At 39.8% G+C, this 27,622-nt stretch overlaps 1 protein-coding gene across 5 annotated transcripts; it reads left to right on the top strand.

The window, feature by feature from the left end:
- The first annotated feature begins 68 nt into the window (after window positions 1-68).
- On the top strand, window positions 69-25,362 carry LOC119498966. 5 transcript variants are annotated; one of them, XM_037788098.1, is made up of 7 exons: window positions 69-210; window positions 11,876-12,928; window positions 15,012-15,226; window positions 16,317-16,529; window positions 17,457-18,019; window positions 19,828-19,919; window positions 21,536-25,362. In XM_037788098.1, the coding sequence occupies exons 2-7, from the start codon at window positions 12,362-12,364 to the stop codon at window positions 21,626-21,628; spliced, it is 1,743 nt and encodes a 580-aa protein (XP_037644026.1). In that variant the 5' UTR covers window positions 69-210; window positions 11,876-12,361; the 3' UTR covers window positions 21,629-25,362. The 5 variants fall into 5 exon arrangements, with proteins under 5 accessions (XP_037644026.1, XP_037644024.1, XP_037644025.1 ...); XM_037788096.1 differs by lacking the exon at window positions 69-210 and adding an exon at window positions 7,589-7,903; XM_037788097.1 differs by lacking the exon at window positions 69-210 and adding an exon at window positions 7,589-7,907.
- Window positions 25,363-27,622: the final 2,260 nt, after the last annotated feature.

Here is a 27,622-nt window from a genome sequence, read left to right as displayed (position 1 = left end):
CACACTCAATATGCACCCCGCTGGCACTGAGATGTGTGCGTGAGAGAGATAGAGAGAGAGAGAGAGAGAGAGAGAGAGGGGGATATAAAGGGGAAGACAGGAATAATTATAAGAGAGAAGAGAAATAGCAATAGAAAACAGAACTACTCATGGCTTTCATACCAGTGTAACCAGAGTTGACATCACACCACTTAACAGCTGGAACAGCAGGTGAGTCACACCTCTCCTCATGTTTCAGTGCTCTTGCTTGGCTCGAAAGTTTTCTGAGGCCTAACACGTTGACAAGACTAGGGATGAATAACTGCTGCAGGAGATTGTTGTGGTTTTTCTGTGTGCTTTCTACATTTGAGAAGAGATCCATCCAAGGTGTTCTGTTGTGAAGCTCAGCTGTGTATGTTATGATGATGAGTATGATGATGATATTCTTGTCCAGTTGTGTGTGTGTGAATCTATTCATTATGAAGAAGTCTGAGAGTTGACATTTTGTATTTATATTTTATATTGTGTTAATATTCCTTAAACTTAAACATGCAGCTCCAGTTTGTCTTAAAAGGTCAGAGACAGTCAACATGATACATGGCCAACAAATTCATTTTGAATCTAACAATGAAGCGCTTTTTCCCTTTATCAAACTTTTCACCCAAATCATGAAATGATCTAATTTAACATCAGTTGTCAAAGTCAGGTTCGGTTATCAGTCCCTCCGAATCCAGGACTAGCTTCTTTCTAGCAATTCCTTGTTGCACAAATGTCCAACAATCCTCAGTAAAGATGTAGATGTCTGTACCAACAATGGCCTCAACACACACCCGACAAGATGAATGGTCAGTATCCGTCCTCGATAATCCTTCCTTGAGCAACTCTGCACTTCATATGCAGAATAAGCAGGACAAGATTTTGATATTGGAGGCGCTCTGGCTTCAATTTGTAGTCCAAGTATTGACCAATCACATTCGAGCAGGCTTTGGTTGAATGCAGATTAACAGTCCGTGTGGAGATTAAAAGAGGCAGAGTGCATTTGCTGAAATGCAATCTGGGAATCCACCGGTTATATCGTCTGACGATGATTAGCTTTTTTATTGGTTTAAAATAAGCTTGTAATCTGGCTACTTGAAACAGTCCGGTCGTACGCGTCGTCTCTTAAACTTTCCATTCTTGCTTCTCAAGTCGCCAATCAGACTGTAAACACTTGACAGGAGCACAGAAAAGGACGTCTTGATATGTTGGATTACAAAATATCTGCATCCTAATGTTATGCACTTTACAACATTGCTCCATAAACCTCGGAGAAACAATTGAATTTGATCCACGTGTCATTATGATACCTACAACATGTGAAACAAAGCCTACTGGTGGCCTTTTATCTCTAACCCTTAAGGGCTGAATGCCTCATGGCTCGATTGATCTTTGGAGTGTTGAATACAGGGAAACACTGTTGGTGACCGCGCATAATGAAAGAGCGTGTGTGTGTCTGTGTGTGTGTGTATGTGTGTGTGTGTGTGATAGAGCTGGCAGCACAGTGTCATCTAGCTGTGACCATTGTACTGGATCTCATCTACCAGTCAAGAGAAAAAGCATGTAATGATTTACACTGTTGGAAAAATCCAATAAAGCCATTTTGATACATCACATAAAAGTAGGATTACAGCCACATATGGGACTGCTTGATTAAAAAAGGGGAATCTGATCCAGTCAGTAACCTCCGCCGGAAGGCGATGATGTCCTATATGGCGTCTAACATGTTGGACATTCATCCAGTCATAATCAACCATTGTGTGGCCTAATTCAAATGGAATCAAAGTGTTTCTGACATCCAGCCTGCTGCAGTTTCATAATGATCTGAAAATATTTTTTACACTTCTCACGGTGGGGGAAGATGGCTCGCATCTCCGACCGTGAGTTCTACAGCCGCCATCGCCCCGGACCTTGACCCTTCCCGGCGTTCCCTGTTTCTGTGAAACGGGTGGACTGTCGTCAGGGAGCGTCCAGGGATCTGTGGTGATTTTCGGCAACCCATCCGACCCATCTTGAAACGCGGAACCCTTTCTGAATAAATTGTTTTACAAGAGCACTAAGTTCTTCACAGATCTAGACTCTTCATTTTCCTCTCAAAGTGCACCTGATTGATGCATTTACCTTTAAAATATACAACATTTTCTCACGGGGGAGCATGACCTCGGACACCAACCATAGTCTCACAAAATCCCGAGGGAGACTCTGTATTATGTCATCCAAAGCCGGATGCCACATTCCGGTGCCGCTCCATGACGGGTGACAAAAGAAAGTAAAAACCGTAGATTTCTCCAGAGTATAGAGCGCTATACTGGAGAGATGAACAGCATTCCTCCAAACAATGCTCCCTGTTTTGATGATGGTGGTGGAGGGGGAGGAGGTCGTTATCATAGACAGTCCTTCCAGGAAGATGCGATCGCAACGTAACACAAATTCAACAAATCCTTGTGAATTTTGCTCAACCTTGCATTTTTGTCCAATCACCGCAACTTTTCCGCAAATTTGGGCGATCACTTCCTGATCGAGAGGGGGGAGGACGGAGATGGGGAGACAGAGACAGGTGATCAGAGAGGGGAGAGGATGGGAGATAGGGAGACAGAGACAGGTGATCAGAGAGGGGGGAGGACAGGAGATAGGGAGACAGAGACAGGTGATCAGAGAGGGGAGAGGAACGGGAGATAGGGAGACAGAGACAGGGTGATCAGAGAGGGGGGAGGGACAGGAGATAGGAGACAGAGACAGGTGATCAGAGAGGGGAGAGACGGGAGATGGGGAGACAGTCAGCTGCAGCTGGACTTTCAGTGCCACTAGCCAGCGCTGCAGTAACGTTACTGATCTCTGTTTCAGCAGCAGTTGAAATGGACTGTTTTGTCCTTGGTTTCAACATTGTAAAACTCATCTTTACATCCAGAACAATACAGTAGTGTCCCCTCTTTTGTTTCTTCTGCCCTGTGTCCCCCTCAGTCTCCGTCTTTCACGGTCCTCTACTGATGTATCTTGTGTAACTAAGCCGAGCCGACCAACCTGGTGACGTCACAAGCTGGAGTACTGCAACATAGCGGTGCTCTGAAACCATTTCTTTAAATGCTGACATTTGTCATGTTTGTTTATATAAAAGTTCAATTAGGGTGAGAATTCATTTAGTAAACCAGCTTACTTGGTTGAATTTCCACTTTAAAGTTATTATTTCAGCTATTGTCAGTGTGTGTGTATTTTTTCTTTTTAGAAGGGGAGTGGAGGGTGATGGTAGTAGTATCTATTGATATAGTTATTAGTAGAATTCTTATTAGTATCAATGTTATCTAATGAAAATAATAATATTTCCATTGTTTTTGTTATTATCAATATTGCCATCTCTTCTGTTTTATTGCTATCAATTTTATTGTTGCTACAGCTAGCTATTATCTATACTACCGGTTATATGACTTGCTCATCTAATTGATTAATATATTGAGCAATTCATTTATTTGTTTATTTCATTTTTTCCAAGCATCTCTGAATTCAGTCTGAGAGAAAAATGTTTTATTTGTTTTATTTTTTATTTGATCGTATCTCATTTCTTTATTGCATGTCCTTTATTGATTATTCGTATTTTTGTTTCCTCTTTACCTTTGTTACGTCTTTATTTATCTAATTTATTTTCTTCTCTTTTTCCTCTTTATACATTAGTCAATCTATTCTCTGTCTTCTAGTATAATATGCTGTTATAGTAACTAATTTTTTATTTTTTTATTTTTTTTTATAGTAGCAATTAACTATAGTAGCTATTAATAGTAACTATTAACAATAAACTGTTATGCATCTTCTCACTAAATTAAAAAAAAAGAAGAATTCAGTTTAGACATTTAGACTTTTTACAACATACCTCAGGGACACCAGTTAGATTTGCCCATTAAGGACATCACTGTATTATAATCTGTAGCAATACTGTCGTAGAAAACTGCTCCAACTAATCATTATATACTGCGTTTTAAAAAAAAATAGTCCCAGAGCTGCCCAATACACTTCAAGGCTTTTATTTCTATTAAGGGTTAGAGCCGATTGTGGCCAGATTAAGCCCAAGTCATTACATCAACAGTCTAGTTTGGTGGCAGTTCAATGATGGTTTCCTATCTGAAGGTCAAATCTGGGTTTGCTTCCCAGTGATGTCTCCCTTCTGTCTGTTCATCTGGTCTGTCTGTCTGTACCCTCTCTAATTCTCTAGTCCTTATGCAGGGTGACTGGCACTCAGTACTTTGTAGTGTGTGTGTGTGTGTGTGTGTGGTCTGTTCAGCCAGATGAGATCTGGTGTGCAGACACTGGAACCTCACCTCACCTAGCTCACAAACTCTCTCTCAAACACACACACACACACACACACGCACACACACACCACACACACACACACACACACACACACACACACACGCAGACGCGCACACACACACAACGCACACGCACAGCACACGCACACAGCACACGCACACGCACACGCACACGCACACAACCACACACACACACACACACAACATAAACAGGCCCTGTTTACACCTGGCATTAACATGCCAATTGGATGATCCGAAGTTGATTCACCTCAAAAAAAACAATTATCTGTTTGTGTTACAGATGTCTCTTTCCCAATGTAAGTCTATGGGAAAAGTATTTTTGGGCCCAATGGCATCACGTGATGGACACCGAAGTGTAGTACCATCATTCGGCCACTATGTAAAATTTGCTTCAAAGCCCTGCATGGCACACAAAACATAGGGCCACATTGAGGGAAAAAAAATATGAGATTTCGAAAATGAAGTCACAATATTACAGTACGAGAAAAAAGTCGTAATTTACTGCGTATAAAGTCATAACTTTACGAGAAAAAAAGTAACTTCCTTCTCCATAAAAGAGTCAGTTTCTCCCCTCAGTTTCCGTGTGGTTCTTTTCTTCAAATAACTCAGTTCCTGCACAATTTCTTCCAGGTCCTGATACTGATGATGATGTGGTGCTGATGTGCCAAAAACATAAGTATTTGTTTATTTTGTGAAATTAAAGTATAACTTCACAAGATGCTCCACGTTCCTCATTTCACCACAGGCGGCACGCTGCTCCATTTCCCCTCTAAAATAACACTTTTTAAAAAAATGTACATTATAATATCATGACTTTATTCTCATAATACTACGACTTTTTTATCTGTTAAATTTATGTCTGTATTCTCATACTACTATGACTTTTTTCTCGAAAACTTATGACTTTAATTCTCATAATATTCTGACTTTTTTCTTGTAACCTTCTGGATTTATTCTCATATTACGACTTTTTTTCTCTTAAACCTATGACTTTATTCTCATAATATTCTGACTTTTTTCTCGTAAACTTTTGACTTTATTCTCATAACATTATAACTTTTCTCGAAACTTCTGACTTTATTCTCATAATATTGCGACTTTTTTTTCTCGTAAACTTCTGACTTTATTCTCATATATTACGACTTTTTCTCGTAAACTTCTGACTTTATTCTCATATATTACGACTTTTTTCTCGTAAACTTCTGACTTTATTCTCATAATAATTACGACTTTTTTCTCGTAAACTTATGACTTTATTCTCATAATAGTACGACTTTTTTCTCGTAAACTTCTGACTTTATTCTCATAATATTACGACTTTTTTCTCGTAAACTTATGACTTTATTCTCATAACATTATAACTTTTTCTCGTAACTTATGACTTTATTCTCATAATATTATAACTTTCTTCTCTTAAACTTTTGACTTTTATTCTCATAACATTATAACTTTTTTTCTTGTAAACTTCTGACTTTATTATCATATTACAACTTTCTTTCTCGTAAACTTCTGACTATATTCTCATAATATTGTGACTTTGTTCTCGTGAACTTCTGACTTTTATTCTCATAATATTACGACTTTTTTTTCTTGTAAACTTCTGACTATATTCTCATAATATTGTGACTTTTTTTCTCGTGGAACTTCTGAATTTATTTCATAATATTACGACTTTTTTTCTCGTAAACTTATGACTTTATTCTCATTACATTATAACTTTTTCTCATAAACTTATGACTTTATTCTCATATATTATACTTTTTTCTTGTAAACTTATGACTTTATTCTCATAATATTATAACTTTTTTCTTGTAAACTTCTGACTTTATTCTCATAATATTACGACTTTTTTTCTCGTAAAACTTCTGACTTCATTCTCATAATATTACGACTTTCTTTTTCGTAAACTTATGACTTATTCTCATAATATTACGACTTTCTTTCTCTTAAACTTATGACTTTATTCTCATAATATTACGACTTTCTTTCTCTTAAACTTTTGACCTTTATTCTCATAACATTATAACTTTTTTTCTCGTAAACTTCTGACTTTATTCTCATATTACAACTTTCTTTCTCGTAAACTTCTGACTATATTCTCATAATATTGTGACTTTTTTTCTCGTAAACTTCTGACTTTATTCTCATAATATTACGACTTTTTTTTTCTTGTAAACTTCTGACTTTATTCTCATAATATTACGACTTTTTTTTTCTTGTAAACTTCTGACTTTATTCTCATAATATTACGACTTTTTTTTTCTTGTAAACTTCTGACTATATTCTCATAATATTGTGACTTTTTTTCTCGTGAACTTCTGACTTTATTCTCATAATATTACGACTTTTTTTCTCGTAAACTTATGACTTTATTCTCATTACATTATAACTTTTTCTCATAAACTTATGACTTTATTCTCATAATATTATAACTTTTTTCTTGTAAACTTATGACTTTATTCTCATAATATAACTTTTTTCTTGTAAACTTCTGACTTTATTCTCATAATATTACGACTTTTTTTCTCGTAAACTTCTGACTTTATTCTCATAATATTACAACTTTTTTCTCGTAAACTTCTGACTTTAATTTCATAATATTATGACTTTTTTTCTCTTAAACTTCTGACTTTATTCTCAATATATTACGACTTTTTTTCTCTTAAACTTCTGACTTCATTCTCATAATATTACGACTTTCTTTTTCTTAAACTTATGACTTTATTCTCATAATATTACGACTTTCTTTCTCTTAAACTTATGACTTTATTCTCATAATATTACGACTTTCTTTCTCTTAAACTTTTGACTTTATTCTCATAACATTATAACTTTTTTTCTCTTCAACTTATGACTTTATTCTCATAGTATTACAACTTTTTTTCTCGTAAACATAGGACTTTATTCTCATAATATTACAACTTTTTTCCTCATAATATTACAACTTTTTTCTCTTAAACTTCTGACTTTATTCTCATAATATTATGACTTTTCTCTCTTAAACTTATGACTTTATTTTCGTAATATTCTGACTTTATTCTCGACATCTCATATTTATTGATCTGTCCTCAGTGTGGCCCTAATATACTCCGTCCTATCACCATCTCAGTCCAGTCAGACAGGGATGATGTTCCATCCCTACAGGCCTATAGCCTACTTGTTCAGATGGCTATCTTTTACAGTGTTGGAGGCTGGAGGGCGGGAACGGATGCAAGGGATGCAGCACGCGCGTGCAGAGGGATGACAGATAGAGAGAGAGAGAGAGAGAGAGAGAGAGAGAGAGAGATGTACAATAGTGTGCCAATACAGATTGATCCGTTCCGCTCTAATTCCCGGCCCAGGTCGATCCATCCTTCCTCTCTCTCTCTCTCTCCCTCTCTCCACCACACACACACACACACACACACGCGCCGCAGCCGTCAGCCTGCATGCGTCCCTACTCGCGCCAGCGGGTGGCCGCCTGGCTGCTCGCGCTGCCGCCGCCGTTGGGGAGAGGTAGAGAGGAATGCGCGCGCCGCGGCCGCCTGGAGATGATCTCGTTCTGGCTGCTGTGCTGGAAGCTGTTGGTAGGTAAATAACGAACACATCAACAAACAAACAACAACAACAACAACACCTGCCCCCCCCCAACCCCCTGCATGTCCGTGTCCTGCTCAGCACGCGGTGCAGGTGTTGTGGAGCAGCGTGTTTAGCAGAGGTGTGTATGCGCGAGGCTGGCTATACAGCTTAGCTCGAGCTACCATCAAAGAGCCCGGCTTTCTTGGCTTTTGCATGCGCGCTTATCTGTCACGATTTTGGTGCTTTGCCCGCTTTGAGGATGCTGTGTTGCTGTGTGATGTAACAGTGTTGTCTGCTGACTGCAGGATCTCGTCAGGAGGATGAGGGAGAGAGGAGAGAGAGAAATGTTGAATGTTTACTGAATGATGAGGCGACATATACATTCACTGATGCCTCATGTCTTCCACACATGATATCTAAAGCTGCTCTGTAATCCTCCCACACACACACACCCACACACACCCACACAGAGGTGTCTGATTAAATGGTGCTGATGAGAGGCTGTCTCCAGCTGTTAATGGAGGAGAGGTTTGAGGCTGGAAGTTAATTCACTTACAGGCAATTTAATTCTGTGGTAGAAATCATCTGTTTTAGATGTGGAGTTCAAAGAGAAGTTGTGTAAGTTGATAGAGGTCAGATAGATCCTCCGGATATCCTAAAGGTCACTGGTTGAGATCCAGGCCGGCAGTGATGATCGGAAGCGTGAATTAGAGCCGAGAGCTTCTGGGCAACTAATAACTCTCCAATCCTTTCCATATGGACTGTGGACCTTCTCTGAAGAATTTAGCTATAAATTGATTGAATGATTGCAGAAGCATCTATGCAACTGTCATTAATGTCCTACATAACTCCTCCATAGCGAAAATGTGAATGTTTTACTCTCACAATGTCTGCTGTATATTTTAATTATGTCTTATTTTAAATGGTAATGGACTTTGCATTTATTATATAGCGCTTTTCTAGTCTTCCGATTAAAAATATTTAATCGTGATTAATTGCAAAGTTATCTGTTCAAAATGTACCTAAAAGGGAGATTTGTCATGTATTTAATACTTTTATCAACATGGGAGTAGGCAAATATGCTGCTTTATGCAAAATGTATATATATATTTATTATTAGAAGTCAATTAACAAACACAAAACAATGACAAATATTGTCCAGAAACCCTCACAGGTACTGCATTTAGCATAAAAAATATGCTCAAATCATAACATGGCAAACTGAAGCCCAACAGATAACAACAGCTGTCAGTTGTGTCAGTGTGTTGACTTGACTATGAATGCCCCAAACTGCATGTGATTATCATAAAGTGGGCGTGTCTGTAAAGGGGAGACTCGTGGGTACCCATAGAACCCATTTCCATTCACATATCTGGAGGTCAGAGGTCAAGGGACCCCTTTGAAAATGGCCATGACAGATTTTCCTCACCAAAATTTAGCGCAAGTTTGGAGCGTTATTTAACTTCCTTCACGACAAGCTAGTATGACATGGTTGGTACCAATGGATTCATTAGGTTTTTCTAGTTTCATGTGATGCCAGTATCTTTACTCTAAAAATTGCAAGTTGCGTTAATGCGTTAAGAAATTAGTGAAGTTAAAACTAATTTGCGTTAACCACCTTTATTAACCTTTGACAGCCCTACTTACAATCCCCGTGTCATTCAAATACGTCAATTTTGTCTGTTTTATATGGAAAAGCGGAGGGATTTAGGACACAACTTAAGTATTTATTAAAAGTGCATAATTCTGTAGTTTTAGTTATTCTAACCTTAAACCAAACCATAACCAGTTCTGTGCTCTTTCAAAAAAACACTGACTAACTAGGCCATCCGGCGACAGGATGGATCCAGAAAACAGTCATATTGGTCTTTTTGGAACAAAGAACTTATTCTGTTGGTTTGGTGGGAGGACTTTTTTGGCTATTGCAGATCATGGTTTTGCTACTGCGTGGTGGTTTTGTGTGTCTGGTGGGTTATTTAGAACAAACTTGACTGAACAGATGTCTTTTTTTTTGTCTTATAACAGCCCAGCGACTGGTGCTTTCATCCAGTCAGTTGAAGAGAGGGTTCACGCTAATGTTTGAGCGATGAAGAGAGCTGTTAGTCATTGGCTGTGTGCGATGAACTTAAAATGAAGCTTGCTCCCAAGAAATGTCTATTGAGCCTTTGCCAAATCACTCGTAAATGAGAGCTGGAGTTTCAGTGCATCTGTACGATGAACGTGTGTCATTCAGAGATTCAGAGGCGTTACTGATCTTTTCATAAATGGTTGAATTTAGTCTCCTGTAGCTGGGCTGTGACACGTGTTAACTGAAAAGAGAACTGACTTTAGCAGCTCGCCTGCCTCTGCAGCTATACTTAGTGTTACCATAGCAACACCTTTCGTCTGTCACCAGCACATGCCTGGAACGACAGACCATAATAATCTGCTAACCACTCACAGCAACGCACTGCCACCATTGGTAACAATGTGAAGACTTGAGTTAACCCATCACACATTAACAGGGCATATACACTGCTGTGATCGACTCTACTGTGTGTATGGATTGAGTGTGTCTGTATGTGCATATAACTGTATGTGTGTCGGGGGGGGGCTTAATAATACACTAATGATACAGCTCAGTATTGAAGTTGATTTTTCTATTTCCTTTTATTTTTTATATATTCTAAACAAACCACATTTGTTGCTTACATTAAGCAATACAGCAGTTTAACAAATCTTCAGGTTAAATCACTATTATATCAATATGTGGCAGAGAGAAGCATTAAAAAGTGAAATTTGTGTGAAATTTTGCATAATGATGTGTATAAAATGATTTATGGAAGCCCATTTCTGCCAGGAAAGGAAAAAAAACTCATTGTGAATCCAGCAGTCGTCAAACTTTTGACTCTCTAAATCAAAATTACAACACTTTTAGATCATTCAAAAGTCAATGAGGGCGTTTTCATATTATCTCCCCCCTCTCCCTCTACACCCTCTACAAATTTTGAAAAATGTTCTTAACCGATAACCGACCCTCGTTAACCGATTATTAATCGTTAACCGACAAGATATTGTGCCTCGTACCAGCTGCAGGAGCACAACAGATATTGGTTGACGGAGTTCCCCAGTTCACCGTCCGGGAGCGTTAACTTAGCAGCTACGGTGCTGCGTGTAGTGTCGCAGACATGCAGCCACTTTCCCAGTAAAAGTCTCCACCGCACATTTAGTTTAGTTTAGCAGGTTGTCAGCTGTGTGTCTGCCAGGCGCAGCGATACTTTGTCTGCTCGGCATAACTTTAGCGAGTGTCCAACAAACAGTGTGTGTATTTGTGCTACGTTAGCAGCTCTAGCATTGCCGGAGGCTTCGTGCTCGCCGCCGCACACGTAGTCTGATTAACTTTAGTGAGTTTCCAACAGACCGTGTTTTGGCGGTGAGTGTGAGGTTGTTGGTGGTGTTCTAGCTGTGACGTAGGTGTAGCAGTGTGGTGTTCAGTTTATTTGTCGCTGAATAAATTCTACGAAACTAAAACTCCGCTTCGCTCAAGTGAGCCAGAGACCGGAGCCGACTTCCTGTATCCTGCAACTCCGGCTCCGCCTCTTAAGGTGGGCTGTTAAGGTGGACCAGCTTTTCTCCTTAAAGTGACGAGCCGCTCCTCTGAGCCGCTCAGCTTTTTAATTAATTATTAACATTTCTTTTAAAAATGATTTTAAAATGCTTAATGTTGGTTAACGGTTAAACGGTTAATTATGGACATCCCTAGTTTTGACTTGTCTCACAATTCTGATTTAGTAATTCAAAAACTTGACGCAGCATTTCTCAATTTTGACTTCCTGTTCCTGACTTTGACGTGAAAAGTCTAAATGATGACTTGGCCTTCCATAAATTTGTCTCCCGAGTATTTTTATTTGGTAATAATTTTTTTGTCAGGAATGGACCTCCATACACTTATTTTATTAATAACCACAAAATGTTTGAAATGTATTGTTTTGTGTCCACAGAGAGCAACAGCTGGGCTAAGGAGGACAGCTGAGCTAACGGACCGGTAACCAGGACAACGGTAGCCCCGCGACAGTAACCCTGTCGACGACTCTCCCACTCCTATACAGCCGACGGATCCAGTTACTATGGAGATCAGCTCGTCGCCACCGCTAACAGACATGGAGAGAGAAAACTTGGTTAGCTGGCGTAGCCAGGAAGTAGAGGAGCTCCATTACCCAGCGGTCCATGGGGTGAAGCAGGAGGGAGAAGAGGCTGCAGAGAAAGAAAATGGAAAAGGAGATGAGATGAGGTGTGACTATCTGTTTTTGAGATAGGAGAGCGGAAGGGAAGGTACGAGGAGGAGAAAGTGAAGGAGGACAAGACACCGAGAGAGGAGGAGAGGAGATAGAAGATGGAGGAAGAGGAGAAACAGAAGGAACGGAAGAAGGGAGTGGAGAAACAGAGAGGGAAGATGGAGGAAGGGGAGATACAAAAGAAGAGGATGCATGGATTGGAGAGACAGTAGGAGAGATGAGAGACAATGCTCTGTCGGAGCTCCTCTTCATCTGTGGCAGCCAGCGTGTCCTTCATCATCAGAGCCCCCGATTGTCACCTCAGATCCTTCAGAGCAGCCTGCAGCGGCCATGTTGCATGAGGCCTGGGGTCACGACCTCAGCAACAGAGATGACCTTAGCGACAGTCACCTTAGTGACTGCCTCCAAGCGGAGCTGGCTATCGTGTACTCGGACAGCGACGCAGGGGAGGACCAATGGGCTGGCTTCGCGCCCTGTGATGTCACCGACCAGGAGGAAGCAGGTGGAGGTATTCATGATAGCATCGGTGATGGAGAAAGCAAGGAAGAGGAGAGAGGAGGAGATGGTGAGGAGAGAAGGGAAGAAGATGATGAGGCAGAAGCAGAGAGAGGAGCACAGGAGAAGAGAGAGGAGGCGGTAGAGGAGGAGAGGACAGGAGGCAGGGATGATGATGAAGAGCAGATGAGGTCAAGGAGAGATCTGTTCCTGAGGTCTCCTTCTCTCAGCTCCTCAGCCAGCTCCACAGACCCCGAGAGGAAGGTAAGACCCTCCCTCTCTTTATGGAACATTCGGGTACATTTCCAATTTAAATCTTCACCCACAGAAGATGGGATGATAAGTGAAGGTTTCAAACTTTATACCACTCATCTTTTATGCCCTGTCCAGTAGCCCTAGGAATTACATTCATATTGAATGTCAGCTCGAAAGCGAACACAAACTGTGTTGATATGCAAAAGAAAAGTAGGAAAGGGCTTCAGATGGCGCCGAAATCAATAAATAAATAAAACAAAACTGTTACAAACTAGAACTTAAAATCCCAGCTGCGCTGGCAAACAACAAGATATAAACAAGAACTAAAACCAGGGTCTGAAATGAACTTTTTTCACTTCCTGCCACTGTGGCAGACAAGTATTTTTTTTTTGTCTGTCACCAAGTTGTTATGAAGTTAAACAGGTCATAATTCCCTCTCTAATATCTATTTTATATTACTGTGAAAACATCTCCTTCAAACAACTGGATTTATTCAAGTTTCTGAAAAAAAACAAAACTTAATTTTTACGAGATTACATTTGAACACATGGTAACGTTATAATTTACCTTCGCCCAATAGTCCTTTTTGCTGAGCAGAACAGTGAACGTCTCATAATAATAACTAAATGGCACCTCCTTTAACGTTAGTAGCTCCGCTATTTAACCAAGCAGGACTGTGCTGCCCACCGGCTGCTAACAGCTAATGTTACTAACTGTCCTCCTGCTGATTTCAACACAGATTTGTTGTTCACAGTGTAGCATTATCAGGGAAATATAGGGTGCGTCCCCTCAGGTTTAGTAGCACTACGCAGTTGAGCACTTTTTTTCTCTCTCGGCTCCGGTCCAAAACAAACTGAAACATGATACAGCGTGCGTATGCATCATTGTGCATGCGTAACTGTTGGAAAGCATCAATACAGAGGAATCGATAGACATGGAGGCATGAGATGCCAAGAAAGCGGACAACTACTGTTCTCTATTCCCATCACTAGCATTTTCCCTGCCTGCCAAAGTGGCAGGTGTCCTGATGATTTCTTCCGCCACTGCCAACAATTTACCCGCATTTGGCGGGTGCTAATTTCAGACAATAGTGGCAGCCACCCCTTTACCTAAGGTATCTAAACATCTGAAAATGACTAACTGAAAGTGCAAAGTGATATGTGCCCTAAACTTAAAGCTAATCCCTAGCCCAGTACCAAACAAATTACAAATGCTTCTATACTTATTGAGACCAAGATTACCATCAAACAACTAACAATACACAATGTACTCAATACAATCAAGTTAGTTAATTTAACGCAGAGTCAAACTACAACGAAGAAACATCGAGGTGGACTGATCAATGGAAATCACTGCAGCCACCGTGCCGTTGAGCTCCGGGCCTCTTTTATGCGTCTCAAATGGCTTCCGCCCAGCCACGGAGTGGTGGACAGCAAATTTAACAAATCTAAATCAAATTTTTGAAAGCTTTTGTTCTTTCTAGCTCTGCTTTCCTGCAATGTGTGAAACCCAAAATGTTTCCATACTTTACTGGATGTGTAGTGTTTATCACTTTGGATTTAACATGTGAGGGTGCAGGTCGTATCCATGCTGACCCACCAACGTTATCTACTTTCTTGTTTTGGCTCGCTGCGGTTTGTTTTGGTTGATGGATACGGAACGGATATGACGTCACGTTACTCAGACTACAACAATAAAAGCAGTAACTTCCTTTTACCTACACATAGACTCAAATGAAACAAAGATATTGATCCTGGTATTAAAACATCCTTTTCAAAATCGTATAAAAAAAAAAAATTGTGATTCATAGGTGAATCAATTTTTTTTCCCACTCTTACTATACAGACAGCATCATGTGTGAATCCTCCAATACTTCAGTTATATTTTCATATTCTCCTTTGTTCTCTGAAGGTCTTCATCTTGTAGCACATTTGAGAATGAATTCAGTCACTGTCCAATAGTAATAAAGTGTGTGTATTAAGATGCATTTCTAAGGTGGGTTCCTTCAACGTCTGTTTTGAGACTGAAAAATATCCCCTACCGTACTGTATGTGTTTGGTAATCTAATCCTGAACCTGCTCTCTCCTGTCAGGTTCCTGTAGATTTCTGTGTCCAACAAGAGACCCACAGTGAAAACGTCTCCACTGAGCATGTGGACTTCCTGTTGGCCCGCCAGCAGTGGAGGAAGATGGAGGAGGAGGTCAAAGGTCAGCCAATCCCCAAACCAGGGCTCAGAGCTCAGGGGAGCTTCCAGGGCACCCACACTTCACTGTACCCCCCTACACGCAGCCCCCGACTCAAGCACAGGTAGGAAATACTGGAGCTACTAATTAAGATTTTTTTGTTTGCAATTTAATAAATGATAACATCAGTCCTTATTTAGAATGGTTGCTGCTTTATTAGAGAGCATGCTGTAGAGCTGAAACAATTAGCTGATAAAGCAATTAGCCTCTTCCCCTCATTGAGGGCCATCAGTTGACTTTATTTTATTCGGAGGCTATAGCGGGCTCAGTTTTAGAGCTAATAGTTAAGATACTGGTATCATATGAAACTAGAAAGCCAAAGGAATCCATCGGTACCAACCATGTCATACTAGCTTGTCAGCAAGAACGCTAAATAACACTACGAAGTTACGCTAAATTTTGGCGAGGAAAAACTGGCATAGCAATTTTTCAAAGGGGTCCCTTGACCTCTGACCTCCAGACATGTGAATGAAAATGGGTTCTATGGGTACCCACGAGTCTCCCCTTTACAGACATGCCCACTTTATGATAATCACATGCAGTATAAATGTGTTATGCCCAAAATTCTAAAATGGTGTATGACTTGACCTTACTGTATAAAATGACCTGTGGTGACCTCTAGGATAATCACAGCCTCATGAAACTTTACAGCCACAAACTAGAGACCTAGAGCATTCAGAGGATGGATGGCTTTCCTAGCTAGATTGACAATATGGGGGTTACAGTATGATATTATATTTATTTTCATTTGGAACGTGCAGGGGGGGTTGAAAATATTGCAGCACTCCAGCCCCTCAGCATCCACAAACCTTCCGATTTCCATTTGATGGAATGGTGTAGCCATAAATACATGAAGTACTTAGTTTGAATATTTCACTCAGTGTTAATATCCTGACATAAACGAAGAACTGGAACAAGTTCATACACAATATAAATGAGTAACTGTCAGATGGAGTAGAGAATTTTCTTTTTGTTTTTTTGTTCAACGGATGTTCAAGTTCAACAACTTCAAAGTCAACAAAATGTGAGTGTAAAATCAGGGTTTATGCTGTTAAAAATATGTGAATAATAACTACTGATAACTAAACAGACAACAGCAAACACTATTGAAGTTCATCTTAAGTTAAGCTGGGTTTCCTCCTGTCCTCTCAAAGGGAGATCCATCCACCAGTACCCAGGGAACCCCCCCTGTCCTCCACCCTGTCCCCCAGTTCAGAGGACTCGGGCCTGGATGACTCGCTGTCATACCGCAGCCCACTGGAGGAGTCAGAAAGTGCCGTGGAGAGAGAGATCCGACTGACTCTGGAGAGAGAGGAGCGCCACCGCAGGGAGAGGGGGGTTATTACACACGGCCTCACTATACCCAGGTAACAACAGATAAACAGGGCAGAAACACTAGTGTTGTTTTGTTTTATGGTTTTTTTTACATTGCAGCTACACTTGACGCCAATGTGCTATAGCACAATGTGCCATTGCAGACTCTTACACAGCAGCATAATGCAGTCTATGTGGTGCAGTAAGAAGAGTATTAATGACTGGGTTTGCATCGTGGGGGGGTGGTGGGTTGGAGTGATTTTCACAACATGATGAATATAAGGACAGTCCTTTTGGATGTGACCCCATCACCAAATGATCATCAGCTGCACATTTTAACTACAGAACAAAATGTTTACCTAAAGCATTAAAGACTATGGCTGCGGTCGAAAAGTCCTTTTCTTTAAGGAAGGTTCCTAATGGAGTGAAATGACCCGGAAGTATCTCAGTAGCAGCCATGATGAGAGCTGTTCAAATTCTCTAAATGCTGAGGAAAGGAGCTTCAATGCTTCCTTTATTATCTCCTTTAGCATAGGACACACTGGACCATCCTTTAAGAAAGAAGAAGAGAGAATAACATCCCACAATTCCTTGTGGTCGCAGCATTTAAAGCGACACACCATTCAGCCGTTCATAATAACAAACGATATGCTTATCTTATTATTTTCATACGCTCATACACTAATTGTGATTCATGTTTAATATGAGTGGACAGTGACAAGTGTCATGACCTTTGTCTGTTTGGTGCTGGGCAGGTAGTGTATTGTGGGTTCGTCAGAGCTTTTTTTCTGCTGAAAACAGCTGCCTGTTGTGTCATGTGTGTGTAAACCAGCATGGGAGGCTGGAAAACCAAAACAGTAAGCTACAAGAGGCTAAACTGCCAATTCAAAAAGCTTGATTCCATTTTGTTTCCTTCTACTGGGAACCAGAATGAAACTTGTGTCAGACTGATTGGTGTTTTCCTATTGTTCTGTGTTCAGACCCTCCACCCTGCAGACAGGACGATCTCCACCCAGACCCCCAGCCTGCCGCACCCCTACCTTGTCTATCTCCCCATCCCCTTCCTGCACCTCTTCCCTGCCCCGCTCTGTCTACCATGAAATGACAGCCAATAATGTCATTATCCTGGAGCCCGACTGCTCCAGCTCCGCCTCCAGGAACCGCTTACTCACCTCCACAATCGGGGGCCTCTCCGATTGGCCCACGAGCCAGGACGCGGTGACCTCCGCCAACGTCATCGTTGTGGAAACCTCCAATCTCATCATTCGCAGCGCTTCCGAATTCTGCCTAAACTCCACCCCCGTGTCCGTGGAAACGCAGGAGAGCACTTTCTCGTCCAATCCGTTCTTTAAGCTACGCTCCCTCAGCAGCCAATCACTGGTGGAGCAAGAGATCCGCATGGTGAGGCAGAGGGAGGAGGAGTGGAAGAGGCAGAGGGAGGACATGTGGAGGAGGAGGAGGGAGGAGGAGTGGAGGAGAGGGAGAGAGAGGTACGACACTGTGCTGGTGTCTCCAGGCCTGAACGATAATGTCAGTTTCAATGGTACGTATACAAATCAGGACCACTTATCCAAGTATCGGGAACATTTGTAGGGACATGAACAACTGAACATCCTAGAAACATTTCTGCTGTGTTGTTGTTGTAGCTCGGTCTCGTTCCCGGGGCGTCAAATACAACGTTTTGTCATGGCCAGGGTCTGAAATTAGCACCCACCACCCGCCAAAAACAATTGTAAATTGTTGGCAGTGGCGGGTAAAATCGTCAGGCCATCCGCCACCTTGGCAGACAGGGAAAACGCTAGTGATGGGAATAGAGAATGGTTCCCGTTCAGAACGGGTTCTTAGTTGTCTGATTCCTTGTTATCTCATGCCTCCGTGACTATCGCTTCCTCTGTATTGATGCTTTCCCACAGTTACGCATGTACAATGACGCATGCACACGCTGTATCATGTTTCAGTTTGTTTTGGACCGGAGCCACGGCGGAGAGAAAAAAAAGCGCTCAACAGCGTGGCGCTTCTAAGCCTGAGGGGATCCACCCTATTTTTTCCCTGATAAAGCGACAATGTGAACAAAAAAATCTGTGTTTAAATCAACAGGATGAGAGTTAGTAACGTTAGCTGTTAGCAGCCGGTGGGCAGCACAGTCCTGCTTGGTTAAATAATGGAGCTACTAACATTAACGGAGGTCCCATTGAGTTATTATTATGAGGCGTTCACAGTCTGCTCAGGAAAAAAGACGATTGGGCGAAGGTAAATTATCATGTAAATTATCATAAAATATCATGATGCGTTCAAATTTTATCTCGTAAAATTAAGTTTTTGGCGAGAAACTTGAATAATTCCAGTTGTTTGAAGGAGATGTTTTCACAGCAATATAAAATTGATATTAGAGAGAGAATTATGGCCTGGTTAACTTCCTATCACTAGCTCTAAGCAGCTTGCCAAAATTTGTTTAATCAAAACAAATACTGAAATAATAATAATCATTTGAATTGTGTGGTTTTATGCAAACAACCGCTATAGATGACAATAACAAAGTACAGTACAGTACTGTGAAGAGTACCCTCCCACCCCAGAAAAATAGGGCTTCCCCAGAAGCTACAGTATGGTGTAATTCCAACACTGGAATTTACCATGCATATAATGTTTTTTGTGTTAAATATATCGAACATTGAATAACTCCGATGTAAACCCATCATCATCAATATTAGACGCTCAGAGCAACTGAGTCAGGAGTCAGGTGGCGTAGTATAAAGTCCGGGTAGAGAGGAGGTCGGGGTGGATGGATGGGTCAAACCAAAAATCAACGTTGACTTATTTTGTTGTTATTGTTACGTAAGTATGTTAAGTAAAGTACTTATTTTAACCCAAACAACAATCTTTTTCCTAAACCTAACCAAGTAGTTTTGTTGCCTTAACCTAAGTGACACCAAAAGGGTCCTGACCAAGCGTCCGTATGTGATATGAGTTGGGAATGAGAATGGGTTGGTAGTTCAGCTCAAATGATTCACTTTCAAAACTTGTCAAACGAGGTCATAGAGTTCAACTGAGCACCTACCAAACTGAACCACTGCTCTCCTCCACACCATTTAGTGATAGCCATTTTGTGGCCCTCGCTTTTATTCAGTAGATTTATAGTTGGGGATTCAAAACAGTGTCAGTAATAGTTCAAAGGTTTGCAGATGATGGTGTGTTTTCACCATTCAGAACATTAGTCAATACTGGATACAGTGTGTGGGATGAGAAATTTATTTTTTAAAATCTGGTTTCTGTCTGCGATGATCTTATTAAATGATATAGAATAAGATAATTCTGTTTCCCAGTGGGATTAAATTGTCTTTTTGATTCCAGTGCCAGAGGTTTCAGACAGATGTGTCTCCTCCCCTTCATCCCCATCCAGGACCCGCAAAATTGAACGATCCAGTATGTCTTGTGACCACAAGGTTGGCTGACACACACACACACGCACACACACACACACACACACAAAAAAAACTCTATTTACAGTGCCTGTCTATTTGGAGACAGAGTTGCCTGCTGCTGCCTCTGTATCAAAATGAGTAGGGAGTCTGAACATCTACATGTACTGTATAGCTACAGTATATCCAGTTAACTGACTGGACAAAGGGTAGTTTATTCTAGTTTCAAAAGTACTTGGTTATAGAAACTAGGGCTGTCAATAATAATGCATTAACGCAAATTTATATTAACGCCACTAATTTCTTTAACGCAACCTGCAAATTTTACGTTGTAGTGGGCTCAGTTTTAAAGCTAGAGTGAAGATACTGGTATCATATGATGAATATAAAACCTAAGGAATCCATTGGTACCAACCATGTCATACTAGCTTGTCAGGGAGGAGGTTAAATCTAAACTTACGCTAAATTTTTGGCAAGGAAAAACCTTCATGGCCATTTTCAAAGGGGTCCATGACCTCTGACCTCCAGATATGTGAATGAAAATGGGTTCTATGGGTACCCACGAGTCTCCCCTTTACAGACATGCCCACTTTATGATAATCACATGCAGTTTGGGGCAAGTCATAATCAAGTCAGCACACTGACACACTGACAGCTGTTGTTGCCTGTTGGGCTACAGTTTGCCATGTAATGATTTTAGCATATTCTTTATGCTAAATGCAGTACCTGTGAGGGTTTCTGGACAATACTTGTCATTGTTTTGTGTTGTTCATTGATTTCCAATAATAAATATAAACATACATTTGCATAAAGTATATTTGCCCACTCCTACGTTGATAAGAGTATTAAATACTTGACAAATCTCCCCTTAAGGTATATTTTGAACAGAAAAAAAATGTGCGATTAATTTGCAATGAATCGCGATAAACTATGAAAAGTCATGCGGTTAATCACGATTAAATATTTTAATTAATTAACAGCCCTAATAGAAATATTGATGAGTGCAGCTTTAATGATATATACAGTACACCAACGAGGAAACATTACCATAAGATTTTATTCTCTTACAGTAATATTCACTCAAACATGTCATGTCCTTCCAGATACAAACATATATACGAACTATAATGACTGTTGGGATGTATGCCGTTACACTGCAGCTGGTTGTATTTCACTGTGTTGGATTGCTTCATGTATCAGTACATGGCATGAAAATCATATTCAAAGTTTTACATTTTTTTCTTTTGCAATTTCTCTATGTTGGATAATTGATTTCTTCCTTTACTCATTCATTCATTTGTTATGTTTATTAATTGTGAACTTTCTGATTTGTTAATCAGTTGGACTGATTAATTTTTTAATCCATTAGTTCACAATTTAGTAAATATACCCATTATTAAGCTAATTTTTTCATCTACCCATCTCTCTTGCATTCATCTGTCTAATAATTCCCCCCCATCTATCCAATCCTCTGTTTATTTCTCTTTTGTCCCATCCATCCATCCATCATCCATCCATCCATCAATCATCCATCCATCCATCCATCCATCCATCCATCCATCCCATAATCAATCCAACCGTATCCATCTATCCACCCATCTTGGCTCCAGTGGTTCAGCTGAATCTCCCCCTCCCTCCAGTTCCCCCCTTTCCTCTCTTCGGTGCCAAGACGACAGAACGCCATGGCACAGCGATGGGAGGCCTCCCTATTAGCCAATCAGAAGAAGGAGTGAGCAACGACAGCGCTCAGCTGTCAGTCATTTAAAAGCCCAAATGAAATCTTCCTCCTTCTCTCCAGAAACTGTTTGTTAGTTTGTCAAAACTATGGGTTTGAACCAACGGGTCACAACTGTGTTGCCCGTAGGATGATAACCCTGAAAAGAGGACTGTTTCTTTCAGTAAGCTTGGTTTCAAAGATTAACGTTTGGGTTTCCATAATGCTTTAATGTCTGGAGAAGTCCTGCTTTCAAAGTCAAACTGGTCTGTTGCATGACGTCTGAAACAGTATGACACAATGGAACTTCCAGCTACGTCACAGTTTAGACATTTCTCTTACAATAACCTTTGTGGACTTGTAAGGTCGCTCCCAGGAGGCGTATCACTATATGATAAGTGAGTATAAAATTGCAATCGTAATAATACTATTTTTGCGACCCAGATTTTATGTAAACTTTGGAAGCACATCTGCGGTATTCTCCTTTAATATTTAGCCTACAGCACTTTGAGTTCTAGATGTTTATTAATTATGGTACCAGTACAACTGTTGATATTTATTGTTTTTGTTTTTTTTAATATGACTGACTGTAATGCAGTGATTTTCAAACTTTTTTTTCTGAGCAGTCACATTTTAATTTCAGATATTAATTTAGTCTCTATATTTAAAAAAAGACTAACAGCATACAGCATTTATTTTAAAATATTGTAGCTATGCAGAGGTTTGAGAAGGTACATGCAAAAAAATGATTTAGCATGTTGTGTTCTTTTCAAATGACAGTTTTAGACGTGCCAACCCAGACTTTGAAAATCACTGCCTTAGTGAAGTGTTATAATGAGCCATTGATCCAAAGAGTTTGGATGTTCCAGGTTTCCATGTCAGCCATGTTGGCTAAACAGTGCAAGCTGCTAAATGCACTGTATTTTGGTCACAACAGTTGCACAGACTGGCTTTTGCCTCTTCTTTGGAGAGGTTGGTTGTAACCCAGATAGAGAACGGGGTGCACTTTAGTGGGCTTCTTATAAACAAAGTGGAAAGAGCAAAAATGCACTCTCTTTTTTGAGGATATTGTAGTCTCAAAAGTTGCAAGCCATGCTAGTCATCTTTACTCCTTCTTCGGCATGGTATGCATGGCGTACGGCACAGGACATGGGACATTTTTTGATGAAAGCTGTTGATGTTCTACACTAAACCAACAACGGTAGCCTACAAGTTCAACCTGAGCTCATTTTTAAAACAATGAAACCTTTATCAGCTAGCTATCTAATGTAATATTAAATTTGGTTAGCTTGGTTTACACATTGGCTTCTGAAAAAAACATCTGAATACAGGCTCTGATGTTGCATCACAAATATAACAGTCACAACTGGTGACAGGAAAGCTACAACATAGCGCTACAGGAATGAGTTCTAAAACCTGGTTAGCATTTTAGCACTTCTGATTCCCTCTTCTGGAAGTCTATGGCTTTTTTGAATGAGTTTTTTAGTTAGATGCCTGAAATAAGGTCTGTGGTTAACACACAAAAAAGGCAGCTGCTAATAAGTGGCTAAATGAGACTATAAAGGTTGTTGGGGACATTAAACGTCATCACGCCGACTAGTCCGCCTTTAGGGTACAGCCTTATAGCCTAAACGTCATCACAATGAACACAGAGTGGTGATGTGAAGTCATGCGACCGTGGTTTATATATTTATAGCGTATATAATGTTAGCTTTTTACTTCTGCCGATTTTTTTCATCAACATCATCATCATCTTGAACCGCTTATCCGGGGTCGGGTCGCGGGCCGTTTTTTTTTCCTTTTTCCATATTGAATATGACTGAATAAACTTTAACAAAAACAAACGAACAACCAAACAAAAAATTTCAACAGTCTCAAATCATTCAGAATTGTGAGTTTCCTAAAACTCCATATAGGGGCTCCACAAGCGAGAATAGTTTTTGTCTTTTCTTTTTACAACATAAGTATAACAGTAAACAGTAAATATAACATTAGATGGAGTCTAGCCTTTTTATTATTCCAGATGAATTAGTTCAATAAATCATCAATGTAAGGAAATTGTTATTGCATTAACACTTCAAAAATCATAAAGTGGTGTTTATTTGTGGAGATGATCTTGCTGAACAAAACGTGTAAGTATCATAAACGTGTGTTTGCCACAGAGTTTATTTTCTACAATAATCCAAAACCCAATGGAACAATCCACATTGGCTTTTTGTCGAGGGAACCAGGGCGATGCTAACTTCCTGGTTGGCCTACAAAAATACGTCATGTGCTGCTGCACTCAATAACTGAGCTACCGGTAAAAAACTTCCAATATGGATGCCTAGCACCTGACACACATCGCTATCTTACAACTAATGTCTGTACAGATGTTACATTAGCTGTTTGGGGCAAATAGATGAACAGGCTGTAAAAACACTCCAATTTATGTGAATAACTTGAGGTGAATATTGACATTCAGTCTGAACACGCCTTTAAAATGAGCTGTCATTACCACATACAGTATTTACAGCCAAGATGTTTTATTTTTTAGAAGTGTTAGCATGGTGCATAGCTATATAGCCCAAACATGCTTTTTTGTGTTGATTGCTACAACCTGGCCAAACTCTGTCCGTCCGTCTGTGGCTCTGCTGCTTTAGCAAAATAAACCTGAGCACTTCTGAAATAAATCAGCTGTTCTAATCTAGTCTAGTGAAGAGTCTCGGTTCCTAAAAAGAGATTTCTTGTATTGTATTTTTGCTGCATATATTTAGGAATTGAGCAACGCTTATGAATCCTTAAAGCTTTTATTTGTAAAAAGGTTTATAATATATTGTGTCGGAAACTCAGAATGACTGTTTTAATTGGAAGTCTGCCATATTTTTTAGGAGATGACTTTTGAGTTAGTGTATGTGTGTGCATGTGTGTGTTTTATAGTAATCCATCCTCTATACATCAGCTAGTCGGAGCTTACTTTAGTTTGGCTTCTATAGCTCTAGAACAAGCACTGGTTTCTCCATTAAACTCAACTTGACTGGGCTGTTGAATAAAAGGTGCATTCAAGTCAACTCAGAAATGGGAGATTTTAACTGCCAGGATGGAAATAATACCAGGTGAGTGAAATGCTAGTCAGTTTTAGCATCACTATATTTTAAATGCTATAAGCTTTGATGTGTTTGCACTGCCGTGTTACAGTATAAAATATATTACAAAGGATCAAACTTCCTCGGTAGCTATAAACTAACTACATTTGAGCTGTGAGTCACTGAGCAACCTGAAGCTGTGTCTATACATGTATACATGATATTTTCTGCATTTTTTAGAGGCTAGGTTTGACATTTCTTCAGATCTATCTTAGTACAATACTACATTTCATACGAAAGAGTTGTTGGTTGCTGTTTTCTTCCTCTCCATGCTGGCTGTAAACGGAAGTGCAACAGGCTAACACTGTAAGAGACGAGACACAAAATAGTCCTCATTCTGTGAAAAACAATGCTTTCCAAAGTTTAGCGGAAGTTAATGAGGCTTCATCAGTCTGACTTCGCCAAATCAAGATGCAGAGTTCCGTTTCCCCTTTACCCAAACCCAATCTTACAGTATACTAGCTGAATTTACATGGGAGATATAAAAGCAGGTAAATCCTTGTCTTTATTGATTTTGCTTCTTGCACACCAAAAATATAATTTTGCACAAATGACAAACCAACAGTTGAGTTGTGTTTCTTCCGAAATACTCAGGAACGAGTGTTTGCCCATTGAAATCCATGTCCTCTAAATGATGTTGCAGGAACGACAGCGAGGCCATAGCCTGAGTTTGCCATTGTTTCTCAAACTACCTAGTCTACATCTTATTTAGTGATTTATTTTATGAAACAAAAGCAGTTCGATAAAGGGAGAATGACAGAAAACGAGGAGGAGAGATTACAGCAAAAAATGTGTGTCTAATGTATTTCAATGTACCTACGTATAGCATTTGCAGCCCTAGTCACGAAATTCAATGTATTGATTCGTGCACATAGACACAAATTTCACTTTTTTTTTCATGATGGTCAGCACAAAATCAATTTGTTTGTAATCAACGTAATTGTGAACTAGGAAGTAAAGAGAGCGGCGAATGCCACAAAGGGAGGAGGTCGGGACGGATGGGTAGGTCAAAAAACACAGGACTTTCACCAGGAGAACAGTGTTGGTGTCCCGTGTGAAACCAGAAGTCAAAGTTGATTTATTTGTCATGTAACTTCCGTACTTAAGTTACACCACTTCTGGTGTTACATAAATCCAATCCACGATCATTTCCTAAACCTAACAAAGTAATTTTGTTGCCTAAGGCTAACCAAGTTGATCTATTCCTAAACCTAACTGAGTAGTTTTATTTTGAAAAAGACTGGAGCGAATACAATGAAAATAATACATTGTTGAAAGTCCGGCTGAGCATCACGAAAAAAAAAAAGGGGAAATATGTGTCTATGTACACGAATCAAATAGATTACATTTTGTGACTATTTCATGAACTACTGTGAGAATGAGTTGGACGTTTGAGTATTGTATTAAGGTAGATTTGATATCCTTTCAGAACAAAAGTCTTAAGAGCTGTGATGTCATATGAGATTCTGGGATGTATTGAATGGACAATAATAACTGCTATGTCAGATTTAAAGTTGAGCATGATGATGTCACTGTGTCAGATATACTGTATAGCACATATTACATACTACTATTGGTTTGTTGTATCCACATCCATACCTGGTTTGGCTCCTGTTTTAGTCTTAGTACAGTTTATTTGCATCAGCTTAACTTTCTAAGATACTTTATTACTCCATAACACTACTTTTAGTTTTGTAGAAGAAAGTGCATAAAGCTCTTTAACATTTCTGATCTTTTCCTGTCAGGTGTGGTAGTGTGTTCATGCCACTTCTCAATGAATGCAGTGAGGTAACACTGGGTGACAGAATATTCTGTATAGACTCATATATACAGCTTTTTCCTCGCTAGCCGAGCGTCATTTATTCTGGCTCTGTTTATTTATTAGTTTATTTGCCTTGAGTTTCAGTTATTTATTTATTGCCAAATTAAAGGTCTGGTGATGACATCTTCAATAAAGTGTGTGACTCAAACCTAAACCTGCTGTGTGTGTGTGTCTGTTTATCTGTCAGCAACTATTTTCATGGTCAGACCCAAACATATTTCTTTAATCTTGATAACTTCCATATCAATCGATTTGTTTATTTATGTGAATATCAGATTTTAATTCGGCTAAATTAGGGTCATTCTCCAGCGTCTCAGTAACAATAGCAAATAAGGTTTAGACATGAAGACAGGGAATCTGATACTATATCAATCTAGCACATAACACATGGTGATGGTGGTTGTCATGCTTCATCCAACAGTTGCAGCATTATTAATGAATTGAGCTTACTTATAATCACACACACATATATATAAAAATTCACTGATAGAATCACTGTGTGATTCTTGTCACAATTCAAACGGGATTAAAAAATTATTTGACTCGCCATTGACTACCGTACATATTTTTTCCGAAATAAGGTTCCATGGGGACACTGGAAGGGGAGGGGCTTCACCTCTCTATACCTGGAGGTATGATCACTGGGAACAAAGGATTTCATCGGTCAAACATATATATCCATAGGCGGAAACCCTCTTAAATATTTTTTTATCCACACGAATGTTCCACAGGAGTGTGCAAACTTTCATAAGAATTCACAAAATCCATTTTTATTGCGAATTTTTCAGATAAAAACCCGTGCTTGGAATGAAACGGCATTAGTATCAAACTGATACTGTAAATGTGGGGCAAACACTAATATGATTTTGTATTCCTCATCTTCACCAGAAATTACACCCTTGGGGTTTAGGATGATACAATCTGTGGTTTTTAATGTTTCCTAAAAAAAAAAAAAACAATCAAGAAACTCTGACACATAAAGTCTTTATTGTCAGACTAATGAATGTACACCATAACAAGCTCAAAGGACACAAGGAAGTTGACTTGGTGCTGTAAGTAAATCCAT

This window comes from Sebastes umbrosus, chromosome 12 (assembly GCF_015220745.1).
Source record: "Sebastes umbrosus isolate fSebUmb1 chromosome 12, fSebUmb1.pri, whole genome shotgun sequence".
NCBI lineage: Eukaryota > Metazoa > Chordata > Actinopteri > Perciformes > Sebastidae > Sebastes > Sebastes umbrosus.
The sequence above is the reverse complement of the archived record's forward strand: the minus strand, read 5'-3'. Positions and strand labels throughout refer to the sequence as shown.